Source organism: Aureobasidium pullulans (assembly GCF_000721785.1).
Source record: "Aureobasidium pullulans EXF-150 unplaced genomic scaffold scaffold_5, whole genome shotgun sequence".
NCBI classification, from domain to species: Eukaryota; Fungi; Ascomycota; class Dothideomycetes; order Dothideales; family Saccotheciaceae; genus Aureobasidium; species Aureobasidium pullulans.
In genome coordinates, this window is record NW_021941025.1 from 774,796 (window position 1) to 800,117 (window position 25,322).

General features: G+C 51.6%; 10 protein-coding genes across 10 annotated transcripts; 2 read left to right on the forward strand and 8 right to left on the reverse strand.

Moving 5' to 3' along the window:
- Positions 1–152: 152 nt before the first annotated feature.
- On the reverse strand, positions 153–3,709 carry M438DRAFT_315098 (uncharacterized protein; the record flags this gene model as incomplete). Its single annotated transcript, XM_029902643.1, has 3 exons — positions 153–961; positions 1,172–1,328; positions 1,728–3,709. The coding sequence occupies 3 exons, from the start codon at positions 3,707–3,709 to the stop codon at positions 416–418; spliced, it is 2,685 nt and encodes an 894-aa protein (XP_029762714.1). The 3' UTR covers positions 153–415.
- Positions 3,710–5,008: 1,299 nt separating this feature from the next.
- On the reverse strand, positions 5,009–6,440 carry M438DRAFT_353651 (mitochondrial carrier; the record flags this gene model as incomplete). The annotated part of the gene is made up of 8 exons (XM_029906890.1): positions 5,009–5,109; positions 5,162–5,273; positions 5,326–5,471; positions 5,531–5,710; positions 5,759–5,977; positions 6,033–6,103; positions 6,154–6,188; positions 6,264–6,440. The coding sequence occupies 8 exons, from the start codon at positions 6,438–6,440 to the stop codon at positions 5,009–5,011; spliced, it is 1,041 nt and encodes a 346-aa protein (XP_029762715.1).
- A 613-nt stretch (positions 6,441–7,053) lies between these two features.
- On the reverse strand, positions 7,054–9,078 carry M438DRAFT_363704 (uncharacterized protein). The gene is made up of 2 exons (XM_029907664.1): positions 8,210–9,078; positions 7,054–8,156 (listed from the first exon to the last, which is right to left on the reverse strand). Exons 1-2 carry the CDS (start codon positions 8,886–8,888, stop codon positions 7,231–7,233), a joined length of 1,605 nt encoding a protein of 534 aa, XP_029762716.1. The 5' UTR covers positions 8,889–9,078; the 3' UTR covers positions 7,054–7,230.
- Positions 9,079–9,313: 235 nt separating this feature from the next.
- Positions 9,314–10,325, forward strand: M438DRAFT_343969 (ribosomal protein S12/S23). The gene is made up of 3 exons (XM_029905110.1): positions 9,314–9,335; positions 9,495–9,758; positions 9,826–10,325. The coding sequence occupies exons 2-3, from the start codon at positions 9,500–9,502 to the stop codon at positions 10,002–10,004; spliced, it is 438 nt and encodes a 145-aa protein (XP_029762717.1). The 5' UTR covers positions 9,314–9,335; positions 9,495–9,499; the 3' UTR covers positions 10,005–10,325.
- A 558-nt stretch (positions 10,326–10,883) lies between these two features.
- Positions 10,884–13,240, reverse strand: M438DRAFT_315110 (uncharacterized protein; the record flags this gene model as incomplete). Its single annotated transcript, XM_029902644.1, has 2 exons — positions 13,035–13,240; positions 10,884–12,982 (listed from the first exon to the last, which is right to left on the reverse strand). The coding sequence occupies exons 1-2, from the start codon at positions 13,147–13,149 to the stop codon at positions 10,884–10,886; spliced, it is 2,214 nt and encodes a 737-aa protein (XP_029762718.1). The 5' UTR covers positions 13,150–13,240.
- Positions 13,241–13,339: 99 nt separating this feature from the next.
- Positions 13,340–16,287, forward strand: M438DRAFT_315111 (uncharacterized protein). Its single transcript, XM_029902645.1, has 3 exons — positions 13,340–13,623; positions 13,676–13,769; positions 13,821–16,287. Exons 1-3 carry the CDS (start codon positions 13,397–13,399, stop codon positions 16,089–16,091), a joined length of 2,592 nt encoding a protein of 863 aa, XP_029762719.1. The 5' UTR covers positions 13,340–13,396; the 3' UTR covers positions 16,092–16,287.
- Positions 16,288–16,870: 583 nt separating this feature from the next.
- M438DRAFT_363708 (uncharacterized protein) lies at positions 16,871–18,654 on the reverse strand. Its single transcript, XM_029907665.1, has 4 exons — positions 18,217–18,654; positions 17,450–18,078; positions 17,264–17,392; positions 16,871–17,208 (listed from the first exon to the last, which is right to left on the reverse strand). The coding sequence occupies exons 1-4, from the start codon at positions 18,387–18,389 to the stop codon at positions 16,925–16,927; spliced, it is 1,215 nt and encodes a 404-aa protein (XP_029762720.1). The 5' UTR covers positions 18,390–18,654; the 3' UTR covers positions 16,871–16,924.
- A 393-nt stretch (positions 18,655–19,047) lies between these two features.
- On the reverse strand, positions 19,048–20,329 carry M438DRAFT_373093 (uncharacterized protein; the record flags this gene model as incomplete). The annotated part of the gene is made up of 2 exons (XM_029908395.1): positions 19,048–20,266; positions 20,316–20,329. 2 exons carry the CDS (start codon positions 20,327–20,329, stop codon positions 19,048–19,050), a joined length of 1,233 nt encoding a protein of 410 aa, XP_029762721.1.
- Positions 20,330–20,849: 520 nt separating this feature from the next.
- On the reverse strand, positions 20,850–21,423 carry M438DRAFT_177706 (uncharacterized protein). The gene has a single exon (XM_029899170.1). The coding sequence runs from the start codon at positions 21,300–21,302 to the stop codon at positions 20,958–20,960; it is 345 nt and encodes a 114-aa protein (XP_029762722.1). The 5' UTR covers positions 21,303–21,423; the 3' UTR covers positions 20,850–20,957.
- Positions 21,424–22,784: 1,361 nt separating this feature from the next.
- On the reverse strand, positions 22,785–24,678 carry M438DRAFT_343973 (GPI-anchored cell wall organization protein Ecm33). The gene is made up of 3 exons (XM_029905111.1): positions 24,511–24,678; positions 23,390–24,316; positions 22,785–23,335 (listed from the first exon to the last, which is right to left on the reverse strand). Exons 2-3 carry the CDS (start codon positions 24,298–24,300, stop codon positions 23,044–23,046), a joined length of 1,203 nt encoding a protein of 400 aa, XP_029762723.1. The 5' UTR covers positions 24,301–24,316; positions 24,511–24,678; the 3' UTR covers positions 22,785–23,043.
- Positions 24,679–25,322: the final 644 nt, after the last annotated feature.

Consider the following 25,322-nt stretch of genomic DNA (forward strand, 5'->3'; position numbering starts at 1 on the left):
GCAATCGATACTGCAAATCACGTCACGTCATCTGATCTACAGTACATGAGAATCCGCCATCCCTGACAGCAGGTAGGGTCAGCTATACATCTGTAAAAATGCAAGATGCTTTTCAAAATCGCTGCTCTGTCCAAGGAAATGTGGAGTTATTCATGATAATCAAGATTTGATTGAAGAAGTCCAGAGAAATAAAATAGCTGTTTTCAGCCAAAATCAAAAAGTCTAATGAATGATTGACAAGAAGAATAGAAGAGATGCAAGTGCATCCAAAAACAAAACAGTCATGCTCGATGGCTTCCCAATCGGCAGAGAGAATACTCCCAAAAACACCCTTGCCCAAGTTATAATCAACAGGTAACCTCCTCAGTATATCCACAAAGATCCGCCCATATTCATATCAATCGTCGAAGCATCATCACTCGAGCTTCTTGCTCGTCTGTGCCTCCTCCGCATCTCTTTTCTCTAGAGCTTCTCTCTCCCAGTCTTGTATCTGGATGCCGTAGTTGGACGGCTTGCGCTGAGCGCCTGCCTCGGTTGCTTCTTCTTTGGCCTCTTCTGCCTCTTGTTCTTTGAGTATCTGTCTAGCGCGGATGCTCTTCGCGCCATCGCTGATGCTTCTCAGACTGGCTTTGTCGACATCGGCGTTGACCACACGTAGACGGGCCTTTGGGACCGTGAACATGACTTGAACGTCACGGTTGGCGGCAGCCTCTTCGATGTCCCAGTCTTCACGCTCGTCATCAGAGTTCGGTTTCTTAGCAGCGTCCTTTGCTGCTTCTGCTTCTGGTACGTCGCCCCAGTCACCAGTATCGGGGTCATCTCGGTAGGGTTGCCAGCGCGGATCGTTCTCGTCACCCTCCCAGTCGCGTTTGCCACGTCTAGCTCCCAAGAACTGGGAACTGTCACTAGCTGCACGACGAGGGGCAGATGTTGACATGGATGATCCGGTACGAGCGTGACCCTTGACCGGGCTGTTGCTGCGATCTCTATATTGTTGTGGAGGAATCGGTACCATGGGAGCACCAACACGTCGTTGAGCATGAGAGGCGCTCATGCTGCGATCACCGCTGAAAACTTGACGAATGCTGCCCATCCATCCACGACGTCGAGGAGGAAGTGGGGGTGTCTTTCCAACGGCAGCTGCTATCAGCTCTGTCGAGGTTGGTCTCACCTTGTAGCTGAGCGGTGCTGTTGTAGGTTGGTTGCTGCTTGGGTTCCCAAGAAGGATTTCACTTTCGGCAATCAGCTGGCCGAAGGTCGTGCACTGAGTTGAGGAAGAGTCGGGTGCTCTCTCAAGTCCAGGACGCAAACTCGGCGGATGCAGACTGCTTGCATGTTTGGGGCGATTCTCCCAGTATGCAGGTGACATGCTACGTGACATGACTGATGCACTAGGTGCTTGCGATGGAGTGATTGATGGATGACCTGACAGACCAAAGAATAGACCAGAACGAGTCGATGACGTTCGGGCGACAGAGCGGCCATCGCCCGACAAACCGGATCGCTCCGAATTCTCGCTGAGACCAGAGGAAGTTCTCTCGTCAGTTTTGTCAGGAGATCCAGATCTACTGGTGGGGTAGTCTGACATTGTACGACGTAGAGATGCGGCATAAGAGTTTGTCCAGTGGTTGATCCAGCTGCTGACTTGATCTGTGCCATTAGTTGTGCTTGTCATAACACTGGTGTTTGTGGGTTGGCGGTGGATAGGAGAGCCTTCGACTGCAGACCCAAGTTCAGGGGTAACAGGGTGACTGCGAAGAGGGTTGGGTAGAGGATCTTTGAAAGGATCCTGCTCACTGCCCTTCAAGCCAATCATGTTTCCAAGCCCCCTGAAGGAGCGGTTGCTGTGACGGGATGATAGTCTTTCCTCCTCTTCATCCCTCTCTTGGATCGGATGGATGTGGCCGCTAGTTCTACTCAACCTGCCGTCATCATATCGAGGAGCGGCATGATACTGGTATTGGCTGCGCGTCAGACCATTCTTTCTGAGTCCTCTTGTCGGGCTTGGGGCGTTGATCGACAACCCAGATCTCTCGACCTCCTTGTTTCCTTCTTTCATCTGCGCAGGGCTGTTCTCAACACCGTGAGGAGTCCAGGTGGTGAATCCATCGTGCATCTCCTCATCCTTTTCCTGCCAGTTTCCACCAGAGGCGTAGTCGCTGTGGTAGGGCTCGTAGGTAGCGTTGCCAAACCAAGCTTGCTCGTAACCATTGCCTCCGTTCTTGTAAAGACGTTCTCTGTCGCTTTCACGAGCTTCTCGTCTCTGCTTGAGATGACGTTTGTACCAGAAGTAAAAAATGATGAGAAGGCCAACGACAATCGCACCGATAGTCAAGCCGACGCCGAGGCCAGCTTTCTGGGATGTTGTGGTAAGAGCACCTTTCCTTTGATCTTGCGCTGATGCGCTGCTACCTGATGTTACAGCGGGTGGAGGACTGTAGGAGGTTATCCAAGATCTCGATGTGACGTTGTAGAAGAGTGTCTCTGAGTTTGTTGTAGCTGAAGAGCGTCGTATGAGACGCTTTGACGAGCTGGTGGGGATGTTGTTACCACCCATGATCATCATGACGCCACCAGGAAGCATAGCTGCACCATGTCCGTAAATACCTGCTCCAGGTAGACCAGAAGCTGTTTGTAGAGGTACTGTCCACTCCCAATCACCATCGCCACCATAGCCAGAGCCGAGTTCCAAGACGGCCAACTGAGGAGAGGCAGCGTTTGTCACGTCTCCAACCCATCCACCAAAGACAACCAAGCTCTTGCCATCTTCGGTCAGAATTGCAGTATGGCCTGACCTTGGCTCTACTGGCGATTCTGAACTGGCTGATGAAGGTTGATCCACAGGCTGATACGTCCAAGTCTCTTCAGGAAGAGAGAACACAGCTACTGATGACATGTTTATGAAGGCGGCTCCGGTGTGTCCTCCGACAAGTACGAAGCTCTGTCTTGCACTTTGTGTGCTGCTGGAGTTGTCCGAGAAGGCTGGGGCCAAGGGTGTCATACTGAAGCCTGCCTCAGCGACGGGTGGACCTTTGCTTGATAGGAACGCGGAGGTGTAGGCCACCTGCTTCGAGCTATCCAGTTTCGGGGAAAATGTCATCATCTGGTTGGTATAGTTGGCCGCAGACATCCAGGTTTCATCGGTAGAGTTGGGCAACGGGCACATTCCTCCAAACACATACAAGCTTGTCGTCGATGCATTGCCCTTGGCCAAGTCGGAGAAAGCAATTCCAGAGCTCAGGAAATCAGGCCCGTGGACCTTGCTTTTCGTTGCTGCTGCAGGTGTGCTTTGTGACCAAGTTCCATTGCCATTCTTGCCACCAGCTGCTGGAATGAATGTCCATACTTCCGGAGCGTCACCGTCAGTGGCGCAGTCGCCGGCGACAACAGTGATATTCTGTTCGCTGCCTTTGAGTGGTGTGTATGCTCGGTTTGATGTCGTGCCCAAGAACGGTAGTGAGTCGTAAAGTGTTGTTAAGGAAAGTTTTGAAGTCTCTAATGATTTCGTGAGATCGAGCGAGAGTAAGCTGGCCTGGCCATTGGTTTTGGGTTGTAGAATATATGCGTAAGATATCGTTTGGTCGTCTTCGTCGTTTTGTTCAGGTATGACAATGTGTGTCGGGTTGTATGGTAAGTCCAGTGCAATGACTTGGGCGGCCGTGAGCGCGAGATATCCAAATACGTGTCTCGGGAGAGCTGTCCTCGACATGTTTGCGAGACAGAATATCACAACTCGGATTTCTCAACCCATATACATCATTACCGTCGTGATCGTCGCGTCTTTGATCGATTTGTCGCGGGTGCAATGCTTCACAGAAAGAGCGGACGCGGAAGTGCGAGATAGTAGTGTCGGGGTGAGACAAGAAGTGGCTAGGTAGGTACCTTCAAGGTAAATAGATGGCGGGGAACGAACAAAGGAAGCAATCCAATCAATCGAGGGCCACAGGCCTCTTCTGCAGCTGGACAAGGGCCTCGCACATGCGACCGCCCGGTCATTCCGGTCCTTAGAGTAAACAAAGCTCGTCACGCACTTTGATACCCACTGCATCAAGAGGCACCAGCCACCGTTCGATACCAACGTCTGGGCCCTGCTTACATTGACGCGTCGCTGGGCAGCAGTGGAAAGGCATGCTTGGATAAATTGGCAGCCACAGCTCCTTCTCGCGATTGTGGCACTTTTTTCCTTCCCTGGAGAAGTTTATCAACCCAGTTGCTGCAGCAACCCCCCAAACCCGAACCCTTGTTCGCTAGCTTCTGCCCCTCCGACTCGGATCAGAACTTGGTTCTTACTCGAAAACACGTCTTCGCTTGACTCAATCTTGCATTGCGACAGCCATCCCGTAAATCTGAGGGTCGAGGGAAAGGCTATATTCAAGTACGAGCGTGTCCACCCTTGTTGGATGACGATAAGATACTAGGGCTCTGACGCTTGCTTGCACAGCCGCAAGCCGACCAGCCACTTCTCGGACCCATCGGCTATCATGAGATATCTTGATCTAAAGCAGCGGTAAGCATTGCAGACTCTGATTACTTCATACAACTGTAGGACCGAACTGTTGTCTAGTAGTCGGTTTCTGTGTTCCGCCAAGTATTACTGGACAAAAGACGGTCGCTCAACCACGAGGATAAACGAGCCGTTATAGACAAGTCCGGCATGCCGCAATCTCACAGCTACAGCAACCACCGTTGACATATCAAAAGATCACGAGCAACGAACGGTCAAACAGCATGTTGAGATTGTGCTGTCTCAAATTCTTCCATCTGTGAAAAAGAGAGCAATGTCTAACATTTAGCGATAGCGTTATTCTCTCGTGTCCAGGACCCTTCCGGATATGATACAGCTCGTGCCCTCGGATAAACGCCGTTTTGAAGAAGCCAGAATAACACCTTATGCCACCACGAAAAAACTCCTTCCATGCAAGTTCGTGCGCAATCGTTCATGCGTAAATCAGTAATCCCTCCCTCCCAGATGACGCCTCGCTACACATGTACATTCCCAGAAACTCAATTATATGTCTCCCGCATTGTTGATGCGCTTCTTGATCTGCTCAAATGAGGAGAAGAAGATCATGTTGATAAGTGCGGAGCGCATGACGCTCACTCCAAGACCTGCTTTCATATCAGTTACTGCTCATGCATGTTTTTTTCCGGCTCTGTTTACCTCTATATGAACCAGGCTGGAAGAACTTGATGTCCGGACGCGTGACTTGTGTGCGGCCAGTCTCCAGCTGATGCTTTTGGAATTGGGTCTTGACAACGTCGATAGGGTAGATCTGCAAGATTGTTAGGAATTGCATGAAGACGTTAGAGCTGCATTGAACATACCAATACCCAGCTGACGATACCGCAGGTTGCTCCAGCAAGAGCTACTGCTGCTGGCTCGGCGGGTTCGTTTCCGCGACCGTTCGAGAGAACCTGCTTCACGGTCTCGTAGGTACCGAAGTATATAGCAGTGCCGATAGTATCACGAACTGTAAGATGATACGTCAGTAGCTGTGCGGGACTTTGATTCTCGATGTATGTGACTTACCAAGATGCAAGCGATAGCCACAGTACAGGCCACGGATTCCGCGATCCCGGACCAGCTGCTGCGCAGTTCTGAAAGCACCAGTGCGAAGATCGCTAATAGGTTGAGGGCGATCTGAAGGGTTTACCTCTCTCTTCATTTTACCAGCAAGCTGGGCATTGAGCTTGATAAGCTCGAAAGGACCTTGCGAGAATTAGCAATCATCCATGTCGGCTCAAGGATTGGACTTACAAGAGATGAATGTTATAGCAGCTCCTGCCGTTGCACCTGCGCTACTGAAACAGGCAATTGTAGAGAGTGTGGGATACTGTCCCTTCTGGTTGGCCAAGTCGAGCGGAGATTGACCAGTCATCTGGGTCATGTAGCGATCAATGGCGTGCTTGGAGCGTTGATACAGACCAAAAGATATGGTGCGCACGAGCGTGACACTCGCCATGGGGGTTCCGACACCTGGGAGCTGAGCTTAGCTAATGTCCTAGCGATGCTAGACGAACCTTGTACATACCTCTCCAGAAGCCACGCAGGCCTTCAACTTGGTAGGCATCCTTGACTGTTGCGATGAAACGAGTGTCGTAACTGGGATCGGGTAAGCAGTGGTACGCAAGTTGTTGTCGATGTCTACCCACGATTGCATGCGAGTTTTGGCGAAGTCCAGCGGAAACTGCACAAGGACCGTAAGCATTGGGAGCATAAGCAGGCCCGAAGGCCAATGGCCGAGTCGTCCGAGTAGACATACCGCTATGAATGTCGAGAGCACGCTGGATGACATGGAAGCCAACTCAGTTCTGTATCTTCTAGCCCATCTCTTGACATCATCACTGGCCTCGTACTCCAAGATGCCGAGCCTAGGTGGCTGTGTAGGCGTCTGTTGCTCATTGTGTGACTTGTCCGAGTCGGAGTTTGGATCTCTCATACTGGGTGGTGCGTGATCCAAATGGTTCGCAGAGGAATTGTTGCTGAAGACAAGAATGTCTTTCAGTTCGCGCGCTGTTAAACAAGCGGCGAGCTTTGCTCCATTGGCTCTCGGTGTATTCGACGATTAATCAATGGCTCTCGGCGTTTTCGACGACTAATCAAGGCAGCGAGATACGGAGGACTCGGCGGACTTCGAGTTGTTTCAAGGCTACCAACAGCACGGGGAGAAGGCTCCGTTTGCTCGTGAGCGATTTTAGATATGCGGGGACCAGGCGCAGGTCAGAGCTACGGACGACGATTCGGGCGGGCACGCCGTCGCCTGTCGAGGATGAATCTTGTATACAGCTATTCGGCAGGAGAAGGTTGAATGATATTTCGACAAAGTCAGCGACGGCGGCGTGGCAGAAAGACTGGGCAGAGGTCGACTTTTGTAACAGCAGCAAGAAGCAGCGTGAAAGTCACTCTTGCTGCACTGACGTTTGATTGGCCGCTACCCCGCGCCGCACCTTCTCTCAAGCCACCCGCTTAGAGTTAACCTCTATACTGTCTTGCTGTGGACATCACGCGGCTGCTTTTTTGCTTGGATTGGCCACATGTGAAAGAGCATGACACCGGCATCTTTGGCTGTCTGTTCATGCTAATTCCTGAGTCGTATATATTACGTTGCAGCATGTCGAGTCCATTACCATTCCCCCTTTCACACCCGCGCCCATGATCCTAAAAGCATGCATGTCTTGGTGCAAAAAAGAACGAGCGAGCTTTTCCAATCTGGACATTATATTGGCAGATCACAAAAAGATCATCCCTGCTCCCGAAATGATTCCTAGGCTCAGAAGCACCCATCCACATATTCTCGCTTTGGCTGCCTCGCTGGGCGCTCCTTTGCCAACATTACTTTGTCCGCTAGCCATGGCCGTACAGCTGGTTCCACAGCCATAGCCAGAAGGACAGCAGCCTCCGCCTACACTGGCCGCGCAGCTAAACCATCCATTAGCACAACTTCCAGTGAGAGCTGCAGAAGTGGCACCGCTAGGAGCTATCACAGTCAAGTCTGAGTTGGTGACCACAGCAGTACTTGCAGAGGTAGGGCAGCTGGTTGTATCACAGTTCCTCCCAACTCGACAGCATCCGCCAAGATAATATGCACTGCACATATAGAAGCCAGTAGGGCACCCAGAGTAGGTGACTGTGCTGGAGGGCGATGTGGTTGCGCGTGTTGATGTGCGCGTGCGTGATGAGGAACTTGATATTGACGTCGAGGTCGAGACTGATCCAGATCCGCTTGTTGGCAGAACGGGCGGAGCAGCTGTTGACAGCGGCGGACAAGTTTGAGAGCCACAAGCCCTATCAGTATGGCAGCAGCCACCTCCGAGGCTCGCAGGACAAGTTCGGAAACCAGGACTGCATGTCAATGGGCCCTGGCCGGAAGATGAAGGGCTGATTGGTGTTGACAGGCTTGACGACGTTATTGACGCACTCGAGCCAGGGATTACTGTTGTCGTCTGGATGACTGTATTTGTAGCAGCAGTTCCGGACGTTATTACCACCAATGTCGTTATAGTCGTACAGATTGAAGCTGTCTGTGACGTAGGGTTCCCTGGAACGACGAGTGTTTGAGTAGTGGTGCTGTCAGACAACGTTGACCAGGAAGCTCCAGTAGTCACGGTAATTGTTGGTAGTGTAGTAGTGGTTGTAGCGGTCGATGCATATACGCCTAGCTCTTGTGTTAGTAACAGATCTTCAGGATGGAAATGGTGGTCGGCTCACATCCAATACCCTGGCATGAGTACCCAGGAACGCAGCAACCGCCATTTTCATTGTCACAGCTCGTGTATCCGGCAGCAGTATCACACAATCCAATCTCTCCCCCACAGCTTGCTCCATCAGGGCAGCAGCCTATAGTTGCCCCATCGTTTTCTGGAAGGGAGATGCAGGTTTCGCCTGTAGCACAGCAGCTGTTGGGATACCCAATCGATGCACAGCTGTCAGTTCCGGTCGGACACTGATATGCCCGTTCGGACAAACCACGACCAAGAAATCTGTAGAGGCTTGGAAATTGTTGAGACTCAGCATGCAGAAGCAGCGGTGGAAGCAGTTCTTCAACGTTGGTCATATTTGCCAACAGTGCTGCAGGATTGACCGAACGCCGGAGGTTCAGGGGACTGCCTATCTCAAAGGAATTGAAATCTTGCTCGCCGAACTGCCAGTAGTCCAGGAAGAACTTTTCGCCTTCGTCTTCGCTCATTTTGCGGATGCCGGATGGTGAAGCTACATTGAGTCTTTGTTGGATTTCCAGATCCCGTCTGATGTGGTGCTCATGTTCGGGAAAATATTTTGCGCCTGCTGGTAGGTTATAGGGCCAATCTTGACCATTGACTGGAGTAATAAAAATTACAGTGAACAAAGTAGCAGGCAAGGCAAACAGCCCTACCACTGAAGTACGCATTTGTGCTCGAAGTAAGGATCTCGTAAGCTCGGCGCAATCACATCAACTCCAACGTAGAGAACAATGGGAAATGTAGAAAGGGTTATCTTTTACTCAGGAGTGAAGGCGCATAACCAAGCATATATCGCAGAGTGAGACGGAAAGGAAAATAGATTGGCATTGCAGTGATACCTACTTAGCGTTGCCAGAGCTACAGCGCAACAAGCAGGATGCTGGCGCAGAGTGAGCAACGAGTGAGCGAGCCCAAAAGCTGGAGTTGGAAAGCCAATGGCCTGCTAGCTTGGCCCGTCGGATTGCTTGGCGCCGCCCACGGGAGAAAATGTCCAGCTTCTCGCTTGTACGCACAGACACTTTTGGTCCACCAGCCAGAATTCGTCGCCATCTTCCAGCGTCTCTTGATTCCTTGTCCGCGACCTTTCATCGACAACCTTTGACGACCAACAACCGGTACGTTCAAATTCCTCACCCTCTCCAGAAGCCCGTCAACAGCACCGTCACGATTCTCTATTTCGCCGCGCCGACAACTTCTCGCCTCGAAACGCGCGCGCACCGCCGTCCCAACCCTCATACATCTCGAACTCGTCAACTAACATCCTCCGCCTGCAGCAATCATGGGTAAAGGAAAGCCAAGAGGTCTCAACGCCGCCCGCAAGCTCCAGAACACCCGCCGCGAGGGTCGCTGGGCCGATCTCAACTACAAGAAGCGTCTGCTCGGTACCGCCTACAAGTCCTCTCCCTTCGGTGGTTCGTCGCACGCCAAGGGTATCGTCCTCGAGAAGGTCGGTGTCGAGGCCAAGCAGCCCAACTCGGCCATTCGCAAGTGTGTCCGTGTTCAGCTCATCAAGAACGGCAAGAAGGTCACGGCTTTCGGTACGTAAAAGACGCTGGATCAAGGGCGCACACCACAGGACAAGCAATTCTAACTCTCACCCACCAGTCCCCAACGATGGTTGTTTGAACTTCGTCGACGAGAACGACGAGGTCCTCCTCGCCGGTTTCGGTCGTAAGGGCAAGGCCAAGGGTGATATTCCCGGTGTCCGTTTCAAGGTCGTTAAGGTCTCCGGTGTCGGTCTTTCCGCTCTCTGGAAGGAGAAGAAGGAGAAGCCCAGATCGTAAACAACTCGTCTCTGCGTTGTACGACTCTTACGCTTTCTTTCTTCGCGGGCGGAAACAAGCAACAACAAAAGATTCTCTTTTCACATCACCTGGTGTCAACATCATCATGCTTGCGGGTTGATTCGGCTGGCGAAAATGGGACTTTGCGAACAAAAATGAAAAACAGTTTCCAAAAACACCCAACAACGACGTCTCTTCTCCCCGCTGCTGCGAGCACCTCTTTTTCCGCCCTGCCCTGCTCTGCTTCCTCTTTTTTTCTGGCATCAGATCCTACCCAGCGTCTTGTGACATAGTTACGGAATGCACTTGTCCAGCTCTGGCTGATGAACGAAAGATACCCGCATTCTCTCTTCTGTCCACTTGCCTCTTCCTCACACGAGTACCAATGTGTCAATCTTGCTAACCAACAGCTTTCCTAACGTAGACTTGTAAAGGTAAAGCTTTCCCAGGTCCCGGTTATCCTGACCTGTGTCATCTTCTGACTATTCTCCCCTACCCATTCCTCACTTTGCCACACTCTGGACTCTGCCCATATTTACCGTGGCCCTGTCCAATTTTCAGTGCAAAGAAGATTACATCTTCTGTCCTACTACTCACCGGCATGTCTCCTCTTTCGGAGCGTGGGCATATCGGTCCATGTTTAAGGTCAACATACCTTGCAGCTTCCCATATTTTATCAACATACATACATTGTCCTTTTTCATTGCTCAGTTTCCCGTATTATTGTTTCCTTGATCGATATTACCTTACTTGTGCCTGTTGTGTCTTTCGTGTCCTTGTATCCACACATCACCTCTTAAGCATCAGATCACATCATAACTTCGAAAAGATTGACATCTATAATCCAAAAACACTTTATATACAATGTCTAAAACACTCTTACTTTCCTTCCTTCTTCCTATCCTTTAACCCTTCGACACCTTGGCCCCAAGCACCGGCTTTTTTGCCCCACTTCATGGTGCCCCAGATATGCGTCCAGGAAAACTTTGGCGGTGGCTCTTCACTCCTTCTGAAGGGACTGGCGCCGTGGCGGAACATGACTTCATCGTTGACCTCATCCACACCTCTACTCGCTCCCATTCTAGCATCTCCTACTCCCTCGGAAAATACAGCAGTCGCAGCCGCCCCCATGACAGGCAATGGTTTTGAAACTTCCCAAGAGCGGATGGAAGAGGGGAGGGGTTTATGCCAACCGTCCTCATTTCTGGCCCACCATTTCCGACCACACATTTCCCAAAGACGGGATTGAGCGCGACGGTAAGCGAAACGTTCGTCTTCGCCGGTGAAAGATCTAGTGTTGCTGAAGTCGGGGCCGGAGTTTCCTTGTCGCAATCCTCGCATCCGCATGTCGTCGTCTGGATCTATGGGACCACGTTCGCGTTCGGAGAGTCTTCGAATACGGTTCGGTGGGTCGTCTTCTAGGGAATCTGCGGCGAGCATACCTTGCAGGCGTGAGTGTGTGTAGTCTGGTTCCTGGTAGTCTGGGGTGGAAGAGGAGATGTTGGGGCGGAAAGGTGCGGTGGCGTCTTGGTAGGCTTCGGCGAAGGTTTCGGCGTATACGGCATCTTGGTTTACACCCTCTGCGCCTGAGGCTCTTTCGGGGAAGAAGAGGTCATCGGGGCCGGCGGAGGCGGTGATGAGGAGTTTGCAGCGGGCTTCGTAGAGGGCGTCGAGGAGGGTGATGAAGCGACGGGCTTCGTTCTTTTGGAGCAGAGATAGGGTTGGTACGTCGCGGAGGATTATCGTGTGGAAGGTTGAGGCGAGGGATATGTAGTCGGCGGGTCCGAGGTTGGAAGCACAGAGTTCGGCGAAGGTCCAGGAAGTTATGCCGTTGGATGTTCGAGGGATGGGGACGGTGCGACCGTAGACACGGATGCTTGAGGGTGACCATTCGAGAGTCGAGGCATCAGCACCAAGTAATTCTTTCTCTGCTTCTGAGACCTGACTCAGGAAGTCTGCTTGTTCTTCTTGCGAAGCCGTGGGTCCGGGGTTGATCAGGAAGTACGTGGGTGCCTTTACAGCATCATTCGGTGTTTCCAAGGCCTCCTCAGCACTTACGACTGGAGCATCAGAGACAGCAGTGTCACTCTCAAAAGCTTCTGTGTCTGTGACATCCATGAATCTATCTTCTTCAGCAATTGGAGGTGGTGCCTGTGAGCTAGCTTCATATCTGCGGTAGTCTTTTCCGCTGCTCATCTCCCAGATTTCACACCGAGCCTTGAGAACCTCGAGGAAGCCAGCGAATTCGCCTTGTCCCGCAAACATGTTCTTGCTTCTACCTTTGCTAGCTCGTCCCATACCCAGTCTTTGGGTGATTGACTGCAGTCGTGAAGGAGGTGGGAAAGCCATACCAGCAGCTTTGTGCAACTCCTCGGGCATGCGATTACTAGTTGCAATGAGCACGCCACCAAGCTGGAAGAAGGAGGTCATCAGGTTGGTCATAATCTTCGAGGCCGCTCTATCGGGTAGTTGAAATTCGTCCAGGAAGAGGATTGGAGAGTTGTTGATCATATCACGAGCAAGCCATAGTAGTGAGTGCTCTTCCACATCCGCGTTGGCAATGTGAGGAGGTAGCCTCGACAGACGATCCCGTCTTAATTGCTCAAGTTTGGCGAAAGTATCGAGCATGAAAGTGTTAAAGTGCCATCGGGCCTTCTTCCGGTTTGGCAAGCAGTCGGCGAAAAGATCAATAAGCATACTCTTGCCAGTGCCTACTTCACCATGAAGCATTAGCCCTCGAGGTGAGTCGAGGTTCATGGCGGCTTCATGGCTGGTAAGGACTCTGGTCAGAGCCAGACTGTCCCGCTTCTCTCTTTGAGCGAGGAGACTTTGCCATACTCCTCGCTTAGAACCATCTGCCTCTACATTGGTGTTTGTCGAAGGACCGACGGCCCGTGTTATCTGATCAAGTTTGTGCTTGTACTCGATTGTGGGTTCATAATCTTTCAACCGATCGTACAGTTTTTGCAAATGGATTGCTGAAACACATTGGTACAGGAAGGTTGCAAAATGTATCTGAAGTTTGCTTACCAAGTCGATGTTGAGCAGGATCTTGAGTTATGCGGTTGGTCGCGACTAGGGCACGGTACAGGACGAGAGGATTGGTGATGGCAACACCAGTGTTTGGAATAGAAGACAACGACATTGGTAGAACATGAACAATACAGAATTGGAAGAAAAGACAGCTCAACTCGACAGCAATGTCGAGATGCGAAAAGGAGAAACACGAAAAGTGGTGGTCTCATGTTGCACGATCTCGAGCGTGAATCGAATCTAGATGCATCGACGTCACCTTTGAAGCGTGTCGGGCACGAGCACCTTTGCAGCAGCAGAGCCTCATTTGGAAGCAACAGAGCACCGACATCAACGTCGCGTATGGACTAGAGACGATCATGGAGAAGGAACAGTTCTCGCCGGCGCAACTGTCCTTCTTTGCCATATACAGTCCGCCGCTGGGACCGACCGACGAGACGTTCGGCGACCAGGTCGTCTTCTACTATTCGCGATCCGTCCGGGATGCGCGTCTGAAGGCCAAAGCAACAGCAGACGAAGACCGACTATCCGAGAATGAGAAGCTACGACAGATTGGCCTTGCTCAAGGCATGGCGGGCTTTGCCAGGTACAACCAGCAAACGCTTGACTGAGAGAGATGCGTGTTAAACATGGTCAAGGAACTTTTCCGACGGAGAGCCCATCGAAGCCGTCGAGACGGAGAAGTCGCGTATCTTGATACACGAATTGGAGAAGGACTGGTGGGTGCTGGCAGTATGTAATGTTTGTCATCTGCTTGACCGGTAGCTTACCTATGTCGTGCAGTCCGTCGACCTCACTCGTCTCCCGTCGTCAAACAAAGAGCAGGAATATGAATACTCGTCGCGAGAAGTCAGCCCGGCACCACTCCTCCTACAACAGGTCCTTGCCGCATATCGCGTCTTTACCCTGCACCATGGCCCGTCAATCAGCGACATGTATGTCAAGCTCACCAGAGACAAGTTCACGGGCGTCCTCGATCGCTTCTGGAGTCGCTTCTGCCGCAACTGGGACGTCCTGTTACACGGAAACCCCGCCATTGATATCTTCGGAGGCTTGAAGCTTGCAGCGGGAGGTGAACTGGGCTACGGTGTCGGTGAGGAAGACTGGGGCAGTGGAGACAGGGAAGTGCTCGAGGACCTGGTTCACCGTACCGAAGGACTGGTCGATCTGCTTGTCCATCGCTTCGGCGAGGCCGCTCCTCCCGAGAATGACTTCCGGAACGACGACCCGTCTCAAGACACAATCGATGATGCTCGACACGGTCTCCCCTGGCTAGGCTGCGGACACGAACCTCAGGCTCCCGATGGTCTTATCTTCAGTGGTGTGGGTGCCATCATACGTCCCTCCATTCGCGACATCTCTGTTTGGGTCCGTGATATATATGCCTATGGCGAGCATGCTTATGGTGTAAAAGATAATCCACACCGTCAACGTCGTAAGAGGCGTAGGCGTCAACCTGTGGGCAACCCAGATCCCGAGTCTGAGACCCCGATCGCTACTGAAGAGGATCTCAAGAAGAAAGCCATCAAGCAGTTGAAGGGCATCCAGCTTCCACCTGATCCTCGTCCGCAGATGCACGATAGAGTCGCTTCTCACGACCATGCGACTGGTGATGCAGGAACTCAAGTCGCTTCGCATCCTGGCATCCCTCCTCCTATCGTCAGCGCTGTGGAGGCCTCACTCAATCGAGCCAGCGCTTCGGCTGACTCCCACACTTCTGATCAACCTGCACCACCTCCTGAACAGTCGTCAGGATGGGGTCTAGGAAGCTCCGACAAGTGGGTTAAGTATCTTAGCTTTGGTTTAGCATCAGGAGGAAAGCGATCTGAATCACCAAAACGACCTGAGGGTCCACGCCGTACATCGACATCCAGCTCAAGGACCGTCAAAGGAGTTCCGTTTTCAAAGTCCAAAGAGGATAAGGACGAACCTCCTATGCGGCACCTCGACCCTAATCCTGACGGCTATGAAGCAATGGCTGCAGTCCAGCGTCAGCGCAACCGAGAAAATAAGGGCCAATTCCTGATCGGCTACCAAGGCGACCTCGATAAAGAACCAGCCGAAAACGACGACGACAGCGACACAACAATCGGCGGCTCCGAAGTTCCCGAAGCTGAACGCAACCTCTTGCGCACCATCAAAGTCGACCTCACAGAAAGTGCGTCGCAGATGGAAGAAATGGATTCTCGCGCCAGCTTTATGAACAACGACACGTCCTCGCGCTTCCGCGTCCTGGTCTATGTGCATAGACCTTTCATTCACGTTTTCCTCTTCGAGCAGAGAACACCTTCCCTCACCATGACAGGCTTCTACCGCGACCTACACAAACACCTCCGACCACTGCACAAATCCCTCCTCAACAGCACCTCTGCACAAAAAGTAGCAGAACGGATAGCAGCAGCACATACCTCTCCCCCCGAACCCTTATCCGTCAACCCGCAAAACCCACCTTACGCACCTCCCCGCAACAGCCCTGTATTCGACCTCGTATTCGACCCCGTGAACTTGACCTGCCACACTTCCCTCCCCAATATCCCCGAGCCAGGGCAAATAACACCACAACATGGAAGTATCGGCACCACATCCAGTGGCAGGGATGCACCTCCCCAATGGACGAGATTGGAAGCCCTGAACGTGCATTCTCACATCCTCTTCACACTCCAGCACTCTTTCCGCAACCCGCAAGAAACCGAACGCACTTCAAAAACCAGCAGGCATTGGTGGATAGTATGGCTTCGCGTACCTCAACCCGGTCAGGAGGATGGCAAACATCCCCGTCCCGAACATTGCCGTACTGCCTTCCTCGTCCGCAAAGCTCGCGATCATGTTGTGGAGAAGAGGAATATGGGTGGCGCTAAGGGGATGGCTAGTCGCGTTAGCAGTGGCATGTATAATCTTGTCGGGGCCAGGGGAGGAGGTGGGCAGGAAAGCGGTAGTGGTAGTGCAGGAGAAGACAATTCTGGCAATGGATGGGGTAGTGCTGCCGCATTGGCTGGAGGTATTGGAATTGATGCGAGGAAGTATGTCGAGAATCTGTTGAGTCTGAACAGGTAGAGCAGAGAAGGAATTTGAAACGTTGAGTCGTCGTTGCTGACAATATGCTGCTTTGCTTCATATCTCGTGATTTACGCTGTTTGCTCTCTCTCTCTCCTCTGTTGTAGTCAAGCTGAGGATACGTGGGTTCTTTCGTCACCAAGTCATTCTGGCTGATGGTATCACCCTGATCTTCACCACACCATGTCGAAACAACACCTGTAGAGACCATGTCATGTATATGTTCTCTACTCATTGATCTTATCCAGTCTCGCAAATACCCTCTAAAAGCAATAGGATGACCGGTGTGCCTAATCGTGAAATAGACTTGAATATTGAATCCTCGCCTTTTCATGGACTTTTGACACAAAAACCACACCACGAGCAAACAAACCTCCTCAAGTCCATTTCCAATCAATCACCCCAACAAAAAGTCCTATGACTGAAACACCTCACAAAGGACACACATGCAACTCGACCAACTGACAAAACAACAATTCTGCAATACCAGGAAAGAGGAAATAGGGATGGATGGGATACGGAAAATCGCAAGAGACTTCAGAAAACAAAGCCAACGAACAACAGATTAATGCACACACACAGATAGCCAATAATGATGAACAATATTCAAGAACCCCTCTCATTATATGCTTTCTTCTGCTATCTTTGCAGTGTTCGAAACAAAAGAGAAACAATCAATGCCCCAACAGACCAAGTCTAAGCCCAACAACACCCGAGAAGAAAAAGAACAAGAACGATGACGAAGGACAATGAGGACGAGGAAAACGAAAACCAGAAAGAAAAAAATACAATTCTTCAAAAAGACGACACAAAAAACTCAAACATCTCATCTTTTACGCGTTTCCGGGCTTCTCATCCGTATCGATATGCCACACAATATAATTCGGCAATCCGTAAACACCATACCCTGCTCTCTTGGCCATCTTTGCAAATCCTTCTGTTTCGGCTTGGTTTTCGAAAGAGTAGGAGGGGAAGTTGATGCCGGAGCGGTGGACGTCTGCTTTGACGAGGATGTTGACACCACCGATGCCGTCGAGTGGGATCTCGACGTCCTTGTCCTCGCGCCAGTCGCCCATCTTGGCCATGTAGACACGACCGGTGTCGTACTCTTTGTAGCCTGGGTATGTTTGTTAGTGTTGAGCTGGGGTAGGCGAGATGAGGAGGCAACATACCTTCTGCCAGGACGGTGTCTTTGTCAAGGGTGGCGGCTAGTTTGAGGCCCTTTTCAGACTCTTGCCATGAGTTGTAGTCGAATCTACCCTCAATGTCGCGACCGTTCTCGTAACGGTGGAACCAGACGTCTGTAATCGCAATTAGCAGTCTGGTCGAGTAAACCCAAATTCATGGAGTGAACGTACTAGGAACAAGGACGTCGCGATCATGAGCGATGAAGTCCTCGATAATCTTCGAAGGGCTGTCCTTGATGTCGACGTCACGCCAGTAGACCCAGCTGTGCTCAGGCTTCATGGCGGAGCTGAGAAGGTAATTTCTAGCCTTGCCCATAGCCTTTCTGCGAGGACCTTGGGCAGCGAAACCATGTCTATCCTCAACACTCTGGCTCAAATGAACACCGAAATCTTTCTGAACGACGGTAGCGCTGCGGAAGGGAATCGAGTCGGAACGAGTCTGAATGCGCTCGAGCTCTTTTGCAAGGACGGCCAGAGTATCGTCGGTGCTGTCACCGACAAGGAAAGCGAGATCGATTAACTCGTGAGGGTAGGTCAATTGCGAGATCAAGTCGAAGTAGTCGTTGATATAGGGAGCGGCGTCGCGCAGAGGAGTGAGAAGGAGTACGCGCTCCTTGTTGTCAATGGCCTGCCTTGTGCTCTTTATGGGATTGAGGTCGACGGTGGTAATGGTGGTGTGGTTGACCTCGACGGGAGCGTGGTGGTTGAAGATGACGGGAGTCTGCAGGCTGCCGGTCCATAGCATCTGCTCATTTGGCGTCATTTGCATGGGCGACTTGGCCGGACCGAAGCAGTAGAACCTGACGGGTCAGCATGGTGCATTGAGTTGAGCGAGAGAGCTGGGGCTACAGCCGACGGCAGACAGCGATTGTACAGACGGTACATGGCATGTCGCATCGGAAGAAGATAAGAGAAGGGAAGGCAAGAGAGCGGCTTACTTTTGCAGGTCTTCTGCCGTGCCTGTGACACCTCTCCATAATAAGATGACGAGGCCGACTATGGCGACGACCAGCAGGAAGCGGGTGCGCGTGAGAAAAGTCCAGACGGCTCTGGTCGGGGGCAGCCTGGCCTTAGCCGCCTTCCATGATACGCCGCTCTTGGGCAACAGCATGGTGATGTGCAACTATGACCAGTGAACGCCAGGCGGCCCTGAAGCAATCTGATGTCGCGGGAAAGTCGAGATGACAGCAACCTGCTCCGCGCTGGCTGGCGCTTGGTATGAACCCGTGGAGCGTTGGCGTGCACGCTGCTTCAATACGCTGGAGTTCTGCTTGGCTTGCCAAGATCTGTCGTCGGTCGTGGGAAGGGATGTTTTGCTCGTTCGGATATCAGCCTCTTCTGCCTTGTCACAAGAGGATTGCGAGTTTCGTCTGGAGTCGTTGTTTCTGTTGCGACGGCTGGCCTCTCGTCTCTGCCACATAGTCGAGCTTTCCCCATTCGGAAATGATGGACCGACCCCAGCATCCCGAAAGCCACCTATTTATTGCGAACATGTCCAGCCTGGAGGAACCGACCCCTGAGTCAAGCATCCATCACGACTTTCTGCCAATATTCCAACGTGCTTCCTCGATCTGATCGTCTATTCATTAATTAACATACAATATATGCTGTAGAGTTTGATAAATATGCTGCCGGAATCTCTTGTCCTTCGTCTAGATGAAACAACTTTTCGAAACTCTCCAGACCATACAAAACATAACAAAAAACAGAGGGTATTCGTCACAATCATTAAACCATCCCATGAAACAATTCGCCTTTCCTTTTCTCGCTCAAAACTTGGCCTGAGATTCCCTAGGTCTGTAGCACATTTGGTGCAGTACCTGTTTGCCGATGTTGTTGGCGATAGGCATCACTTTCTCCTCGATGATGTGGAGAAGCTCGTCCATGCTCTGCACGTTCTTCAAACCAAGCGGCTGTGATGCCTCTGCAATCACCTCGACCCTTGCTGCCTGACGCTTGAATTCATACGTCTTGTCGTCGTCTTGCGGATCCCTCGCCACCTGCATAGGATGCACCTCTTCGGGCTCGAAACACTCAAGTATACTGCCAATGTGCTGCATGCCTTCTGGTCCAAAAAGCTGTTGCAAAATGAGGATGGCGAATGCGTTGAACTGTGTACTGGCTTGGAGGAGTTCCTTCTCCTCGTACAGCATACCACTGCTTCTTGCATTGACCTTGGTCTGAAGCTTTTGACCTCTCCAATTGATGCCATTCACAAGAAGACGCTGAAGTGTCATCCTGGACCCTCCCTTCTCAGCTCGAAGGTAGGTTTGAGCGACATTGTGTCTAGTACTTGGGTCGCTGCTTCCAGTCGTTGACTTGGCACGTTTGGCTCCACGAGGGATATGCGCATGGTCAAACCGAGGGAACGACTGGCTAGCGTTGACTCGGCTTGAAGCGGTACCGGGAATGTTGCCATCTCGGTAAGGACGGTGGACTTCATCAACGCGTCGGTTGATACTCTCGTCCAGCGCTTCAGCCATGGCCGACATATCCTTCCGTTTTGTGCACTTGGTCTTCTTCTCGATTCGAGATCTTGAAGGAAGTGGGGCACGTCGCTTCGTGGTATTGCAACTGGAGAGAGTAGCTGCGGAGATGGTGGGTGAGACAGACCCAGACCGGCTCAAGGAAACCACAGACTCAGGAGGTGAGTTGTAAGTCGACTCCATCTTGATGAGCGGTACCGGGATGTACTCCGACCCGACCGAAGGAGACCGCATATAGTGCAAGTTCGACTGATCGGCAACTTCAGCGAAACAACTGAATGGCGGAAGAGACACTGTTGCATGAGCAGGACTATGCCAAGGTGTCGGTGCCTGTCTCGGGGGAAGACCAGTTTGGTGATGCAGCATGGCAGGAGAGCCGACCACGTGCTGTATTTGTGACCCAATCACGTTGTGCCGGGCTTGCACAGGGTACGGTGGTAAGTGGTTGCTGAAATGCTCGACGCGATTTCTTGCTGTTTGTGTAGCAGCTGTGTGGTTGTGTCTATATCGAATTAACTTTCTGTCTTTGCAAACCCATATTAAGTACTTACACCTGAGGAGCCATCTTGAACTGCTCAGTATTGGTGTAGAATTGGAGAGCAAATTTCGACGAAGATATCCGAGTTTCTGGTGAATGGATTGATGGTTGAGATCTTCTGGTTTGCTGTCTGTCGGCTGATGATGCCTTATGTTGACTCTTGTTGACCTGACAGAAGATTCGTTCCAAAGATGCAAAAGTCAAAAAGCCCAACCCAGATGATATGAAAGATGAACAACAAGAACCAAGCCAAGGAACGTAACGCAGTTGTGAAGTGAGATGGAAGAAGAATGAAAGTGAGAAGGGAGGTATCTGCCGACCTGATATATAACCAGAGCATCTCCAGGCATGGTCAGTATTACACCCTCGATCATGACATTTTTCCGGCCGCCGGGGAACTGTGCACAACATGAACGCTAGTGTTAGTACCGCAGCCATTGCCGCTCAAGGCAGTTACAGATTGTGTCCAACAGGAGGAATTTACTGGTGCGAGCGTCAGACGCTTGAGCCTGTCTGCAGGGACAGCGTTCGCAAACCTGGTCAGCTCCCTTCCAGATCTTCTTCCAGTCACGCAACCGCCCAGAATCTTCCAGTTTGAGCACCAGTGGCATGCGTCATATCCTTCACCGCTGCTTCTTGGACAATATACTCTCATTCAGAAATCTGTAGGCTCTACAGAAACAGACATGAAGATCAAGGTGAGGCGCTTCTTCTGCATCCCGATTGCGAACAAAAGTGTCAAGGGGTATGTCGTGTCTGAAGACGCAACTAGTATCGGCAGAAGAATACCGGCATCCGGCGGTAAAGATAGCGGGTCCAAGCCGATGAGATGGACAGATCTATCCCTCTGATTCGTCTGTTTAAGCGGCGCAGCCGGGGCACCGAAGCATGCTAGCAGGGCACGAGCAGTAAGGAAAAACTGATATATCAAAGTCTTGAAGGATCGAGGAAGACCGAGAAAGCTGATTAGTTGGTGGCTTGAAACAAGAACGAGCGCCATCCCGAGTTGTTAGAGTAGCTCTACCAGATTTCAAGCTGCACGGCTTTCATTAGGCAGTTGTCGACGTGAGGGTCCGGCATCCAGGTTCTGACTCCCTTGCGCGCGCGGGGAAGATCCGATGCCCACTCCGAGGCTCTTGTTGATGCTAGAGTGGGGACTCTGCGCCGCATCGATCGGAAATACTTCCGTGAGCGCAGACTGACACCTTTGATACACCTGTAACTGCGTGCTGTATGTATGTATGTATCATGCGGTTATCCCTTGTCTGGCAGATGTCATGGCAAACAGACAGTGTATACCGCTCTTTTGCATATCATCACATTGTTCAACGGATAGCTGCTTCATTGTCAATCTGCCATGTGAGCGGCAAGCGGAAATGCACACCAGGTTGATTGTCCTACAGCGGGTGCGTGCACCAGTTCGAGAGCATCAGACGAGCACACCCTAGATTGATGGGCATCAAATGATATCCACAAGGCGTCCTCTGTTGGTCGAGATTGAGATAGAGAGCCTGAGATGAGTCGGGAGATATGCAGCAGCTGCCTGACCGAATTGTGGGAACATGATCGGATGAGTAGTGCTTTGGGCGAGCGAGGACCATACGATTGATTCGCGATGTAAGTTGCTTACAGTGCGGGAGCGTGCAGGTATGGCTGCCCCAATCATCAACGGGTAACGGTCAGTTGATGCGCGAAAGATCTGACTGCCGGAAGTCAATCGTCGGTCTACGAGAGCGGCTGCTGGATGCTGGACTCAGGTTACACGACCTTGACTGACTCTCTGAGAATCGGCTCTTTGCATCCGCAAGCCCCGGTTGGTTCGCAGCCGCAGCTTCGCAGAGGAGGCGTTCTGCTCATGCAGGTCGCGAAAGACTTGGCTCCACTTTCCCAATCAACAAGCTCATGCGGCGAATGCTGTGCGACAGTCAATTGAACAGGCGCGGAGGATAATGCCAGGACGTTGTGTCGTGCAAGTATTGAAGACCGATGAAACAAGTTCCGCGCGGTATACCACATGATGCATGTTGTCATGAGTCGACAATTGTCCCGTCCTTGCTATATCGAGATGTTGCAGACGCAGTTATTCGCCGACCTCGTGTCGAAGGTCCCCGAATATATGCACAGAATATACGAGTAGCATCAGTGAATTAGAGTCGATGGAGATTGCCCGTCATCCAATCGACTCACTTCATGGATCTTGTACCATGAAAACTCGAGAGGTCATGTTATTCATGACACGGCGTGACGTTCAGAAAAGCTCAGAGCCTCAGAGTGTGGTCTGCATTGTGTCAAAATCAGAGTTCCACGCTTGAGACATCTTGTCGGCTAATTATGCACCGAGCGTCTCAGGTTGACGACAACCTACCACCAAGCGACACACTCATCATTTCTGAGGAAAAGAGGTGTTGAGATGAACAATTGTTTGAGAAAAGTATGAACATGAAGAATCTCATACGATAAGAGAGTTATTACAATAAACCCCGTCCGCCTAACTCGTTAGAAGCCATTAGAAGAAAAAAGGAAATAAACTTTGTGAGTAAAAGGACCATTCGATGCACGCTATCCTGTATTTTAAAAGAATGCTTTCGCTCAAGTGAAACCCGAAGCCGGTATGTGGGTAGAGTAAACCTTCGGGGAATTGAATAGATTGAGAATGTCCCGTCGATTAGTCTACGCAAGACAAAGAAAATGAAATCGAACGCCATGCAATTTGATCAACACCAAGTCAAGAACTGACCCGTTTACAGAAGACCGAAGAGAGCGGCGACGACACCCATGACACCAGCGGCGGCAGTGGGGACGTACATGGCGTTGGCAGCACCGGAGGCGGTGGACTTGGAAGAGCTGCCGGAGCCAGTGACGCTGGGGTTGGAGCCAACACCGGAGGGCTTGGCGACGGTACCGTTGCAGAAGAACTTTCCGCGGATCTCACCGCCAGACTTCAGCTTCTGGAAGGCGTCGCAGCCGCCGAGGACGCTTGAGGACTGGATGTTGAAAGCACCGTCAACCTCCTTGAGAGCGGGCATGGTGACGCTAGAGCATGTCAGTCATGTGAAACGAGCAGGAAGTTGTTCAAGGGGGACTTACTTGGCAAAGTCGCCGTACAGGTCGAAAGCGCCAGTGATAGTGGCAAGCTTGGGGAAGCCGTTGACGGTCATGAGGTCGGTGTTGTTCTGAATGGAGAGACCACCGCCAACCTTGGTGAGCTGGGGGAAGGAGACGTTGTTAAGGTTCTGGTTGGAGACGATGGTCAAGTCACCCTTGTTGGAACCGACAGTGGTAAGGTTGGCGCACTGCAGCGACTCGAACTCGTTGGCGTAGAAGCCGAGGGAACCGTTGACGGAAACGAGCGAGTTCAAGGCAATCTGGGAGACGTTGCGGAAGGTCATGTTGTTGGCCCAGATCAAGTTGGGGAAGATGGCAGAGACGTTGCCACCGTTGGACTCGATGGTCAGCGAGGTGGAGATGTTGCCGAGCTGCATAGAGATGTCGTTCAAGTAGTTGTTGTTGGTGATGAAAACGGTGTCGACAACAGCAAGGTTAATACCGTCAAGGGTCTGGAGCTGAGTGTTCTGGATGTTGAGCTCGTTGGCCTGCTGAACACCAGTGGTGAAGGAGAGCAGCTGGAGACCAGCGAGGGCGTTCCATTGGATGGCGTCAACCTGGGTGAGCTGGGGGAACGACAGGGTCGAAAGAATCTGCAGGTCGTCGAGGTGGAAAGCACCGCCGATGATCTGGAGGCTGTCGGCCGAGATGGAGGGAATCAGGGAGTTGTTGGTTGCGACAAGATCACCTGTGATTCTTCTAACACCAGGGATTGAGACAGCCTCACCGAGACCAGTGGCAATGGCAATAGAGCCGGAGAAGGTGGAGCAGCCAGAGAGAGCCGAAGCATCAGCAGCAGCGTTGATGGTGGTGGTACCAGAAACGCTGCAAGAGCTCTGGGCGTAGGCACCGCCAACAGCGGCGAGTGCGGGGACGAGGTACTTCATCGACATTGTGAGAGGGAATTAACTGTGAGGCCGCGCGTCAGTATGGATGATAAGGCTTGCTGTAATGTGTACAGAAGAGGGGTTGATGTGCGACTGCGCAAGTTGACCGGACTCCAAGTGCGACTCAATCCTGGAGTCACAAGGAGGATCGCGTGGATGGGCGGCGCAGACAGGCGGATTGATGTCGAAAAATTCAGATGCTCGTTGGAAACGTACCTTGAAAGTGTATAAACTGTTGCAGGTGAGAAAGCGCTGGGATAAGTGTAGTGCAAGTGGAAAAGTCCAGAAGCAACAGTAATGGAGAGCGAATGTGAGAAAAGAGAAGCGGCCTTTTGCGGTATAAAAGCACTCGTAATGAAATCAACGAGAGGAAGGTGCGAAGGTGCTTTCAAAAAGAGAGGGCCGGGCAGGGGGTTGTTTTGAAAGATGTCCGCCCTGGGTTGAGCTTTAGCCAAGTCCTTAGTGCCATTTTAGTGGCAAACATCGTTACGCGGCTATTTCCTGCACAAACACCACCACCAAACATCAGGTTTCCCCAGGCTCTGGCCGCTCTGAAGCGCCGCGGAATGAAACTCTTCTCTTTCTTTAGCAACCAGACTGCGTGGCGAACGTGTCTTGGTCGGCATCCAGCTCCACCCAAATCCAAGCCTCTAGGTCTTCAACACAACTCTGATATCAAATCCGACCTCTTTGCCCATCCACAATCCGTCGCCAACCGAATGGTCGATCTCTTGATTTCGCTCTGTCGTTGGCCAGACGCTTTGACATGTCCCGGTGCTCGAACTGTTTCGGCTGGATGTCATCCCTGCAGCCACCGCAATCTCGCATCGTTCTTTTGGTCCATTACATGTCCGTTATCAGCAACGATTTGATTGCTCAACTAAAGCTCCCCAAATTGCTCTCGTACTCCTCCCAATCTTGATAGCTACCTGTATTTCTTTTGCATCAGGAGGAGATTCTTGTTCTATTTCTCTCCTCCGTCGTGGCTCAGATCAACGGTCGGGATGCCTTCCCGTCCCCAAACAAAC

What these genes read in the sequence shown, in the direction of transcription:
- M438DRAFT_363708 (XM_029907665.1), bottom strand. Translation starts at nt 18,389, where the DNA reads ATGCTGTTGCCCAAGAGCGGCGTATCATGGAAGGCGGCTAAGGCCAGG. An exon ending in ACGGCAGAAGACCTGCAAAA is followed by an intron (nt 18,079 to 18,216) that starts GTAAGCCGCTCT and finishes CTGACCCGTCAG; the next exon opens with GTTCTACTGCTTCGGTCCGG. An exon ending in AGACACCGTCCTGGCAGAAG is followed by an intron (nt 17,209 to 17,263) that starts GTATGTTGCCTC and finishes AAACATACCCAG; the next exon opens with GCTACAAAGAGTACGACACC.
- M438DRAFT_177706 (XM_029899170.1), bottom strand. Translation starts at nt 21,302, where the DNA reads ATGGCGCTCGTTCTTGTTTCAAGCCACCAACTAATCAGCTTTCTCGGT.
- M438DRAFT_343969 (XM_029905110.1), top strand. Translation starts at nt 9,500, where the DNA reads ATGGGTAAAGGAAAGCCAAGAGGTCTCAACGCCGCCCGCAAGCTCCAG. An exon ending in CAAGAAGGTCACGGCTTTCG is followed by an intron (nt 9,759 to 9,825) that starts GTACGTAAAAGA and finishes CTCACCCACCAG; the next exon opens with TCCCCAACGATGGTTGTTTG.
- M438DRAFT_363704 (XM_029907664.1), bottom strand. Translation starts at nt 8,888, where the DNA reads ATGCGTACTTCAGTGGTAGGGCTGTTTGCCTTGCCTGCTACTTTGTTC. An exon ending in CTCATGCCAGGGTATTGGAT is followed by an intron (nt 8,157 to 8,209) that starts GTGAGCCGACCA and finishes CACAAGAGCTAG; the next exon opens with GCGTATATGCATCGACCGCT.
- M438DRAFT_315111 (XM_029902645.1), top strand. Translation starts at nt 13,397, where the DNA reads ATGGAGAAGGAACAGTTCTCGCCGGCGCAACTGTCCTTCTTTGCCATA. An exon ending in GGCATGGCGGGCTTTGCCAG is followed by an intron (nt 13,624 to 13,675) that starts GTACAACCAGCA and finishes AACATGGTCAAG; the next exon opens with GAACTTTTCCGACGGAGAGC. An exon ending in AGGACTGGTGGGTGCTGGCA is followed by an intron (nt 13,770 to 13,820) that starts GTATGTAATGTT and finishes TATGTCGTGCAG; the next exon opens with TCCGTCGACCTCACTCGTCT.
- M438DRAFT_343973 (XM_029905111.1), bottom strand. Translation starts at nt 24,300, where the DNA reads ATGTCGATGAAGTACCTCGTCCCCGCACTCGCCGCTGTTGGCGGTGCC. An exon ending in CTGTACGGCGACTTTGCCAA is followed by an intron (nt 23,336 to 23,389) that starts GTAAGTCCCCCT and finishes GACATGCTCTAG; the next exon opens with CGTCACCATGCCCGCTCTCA.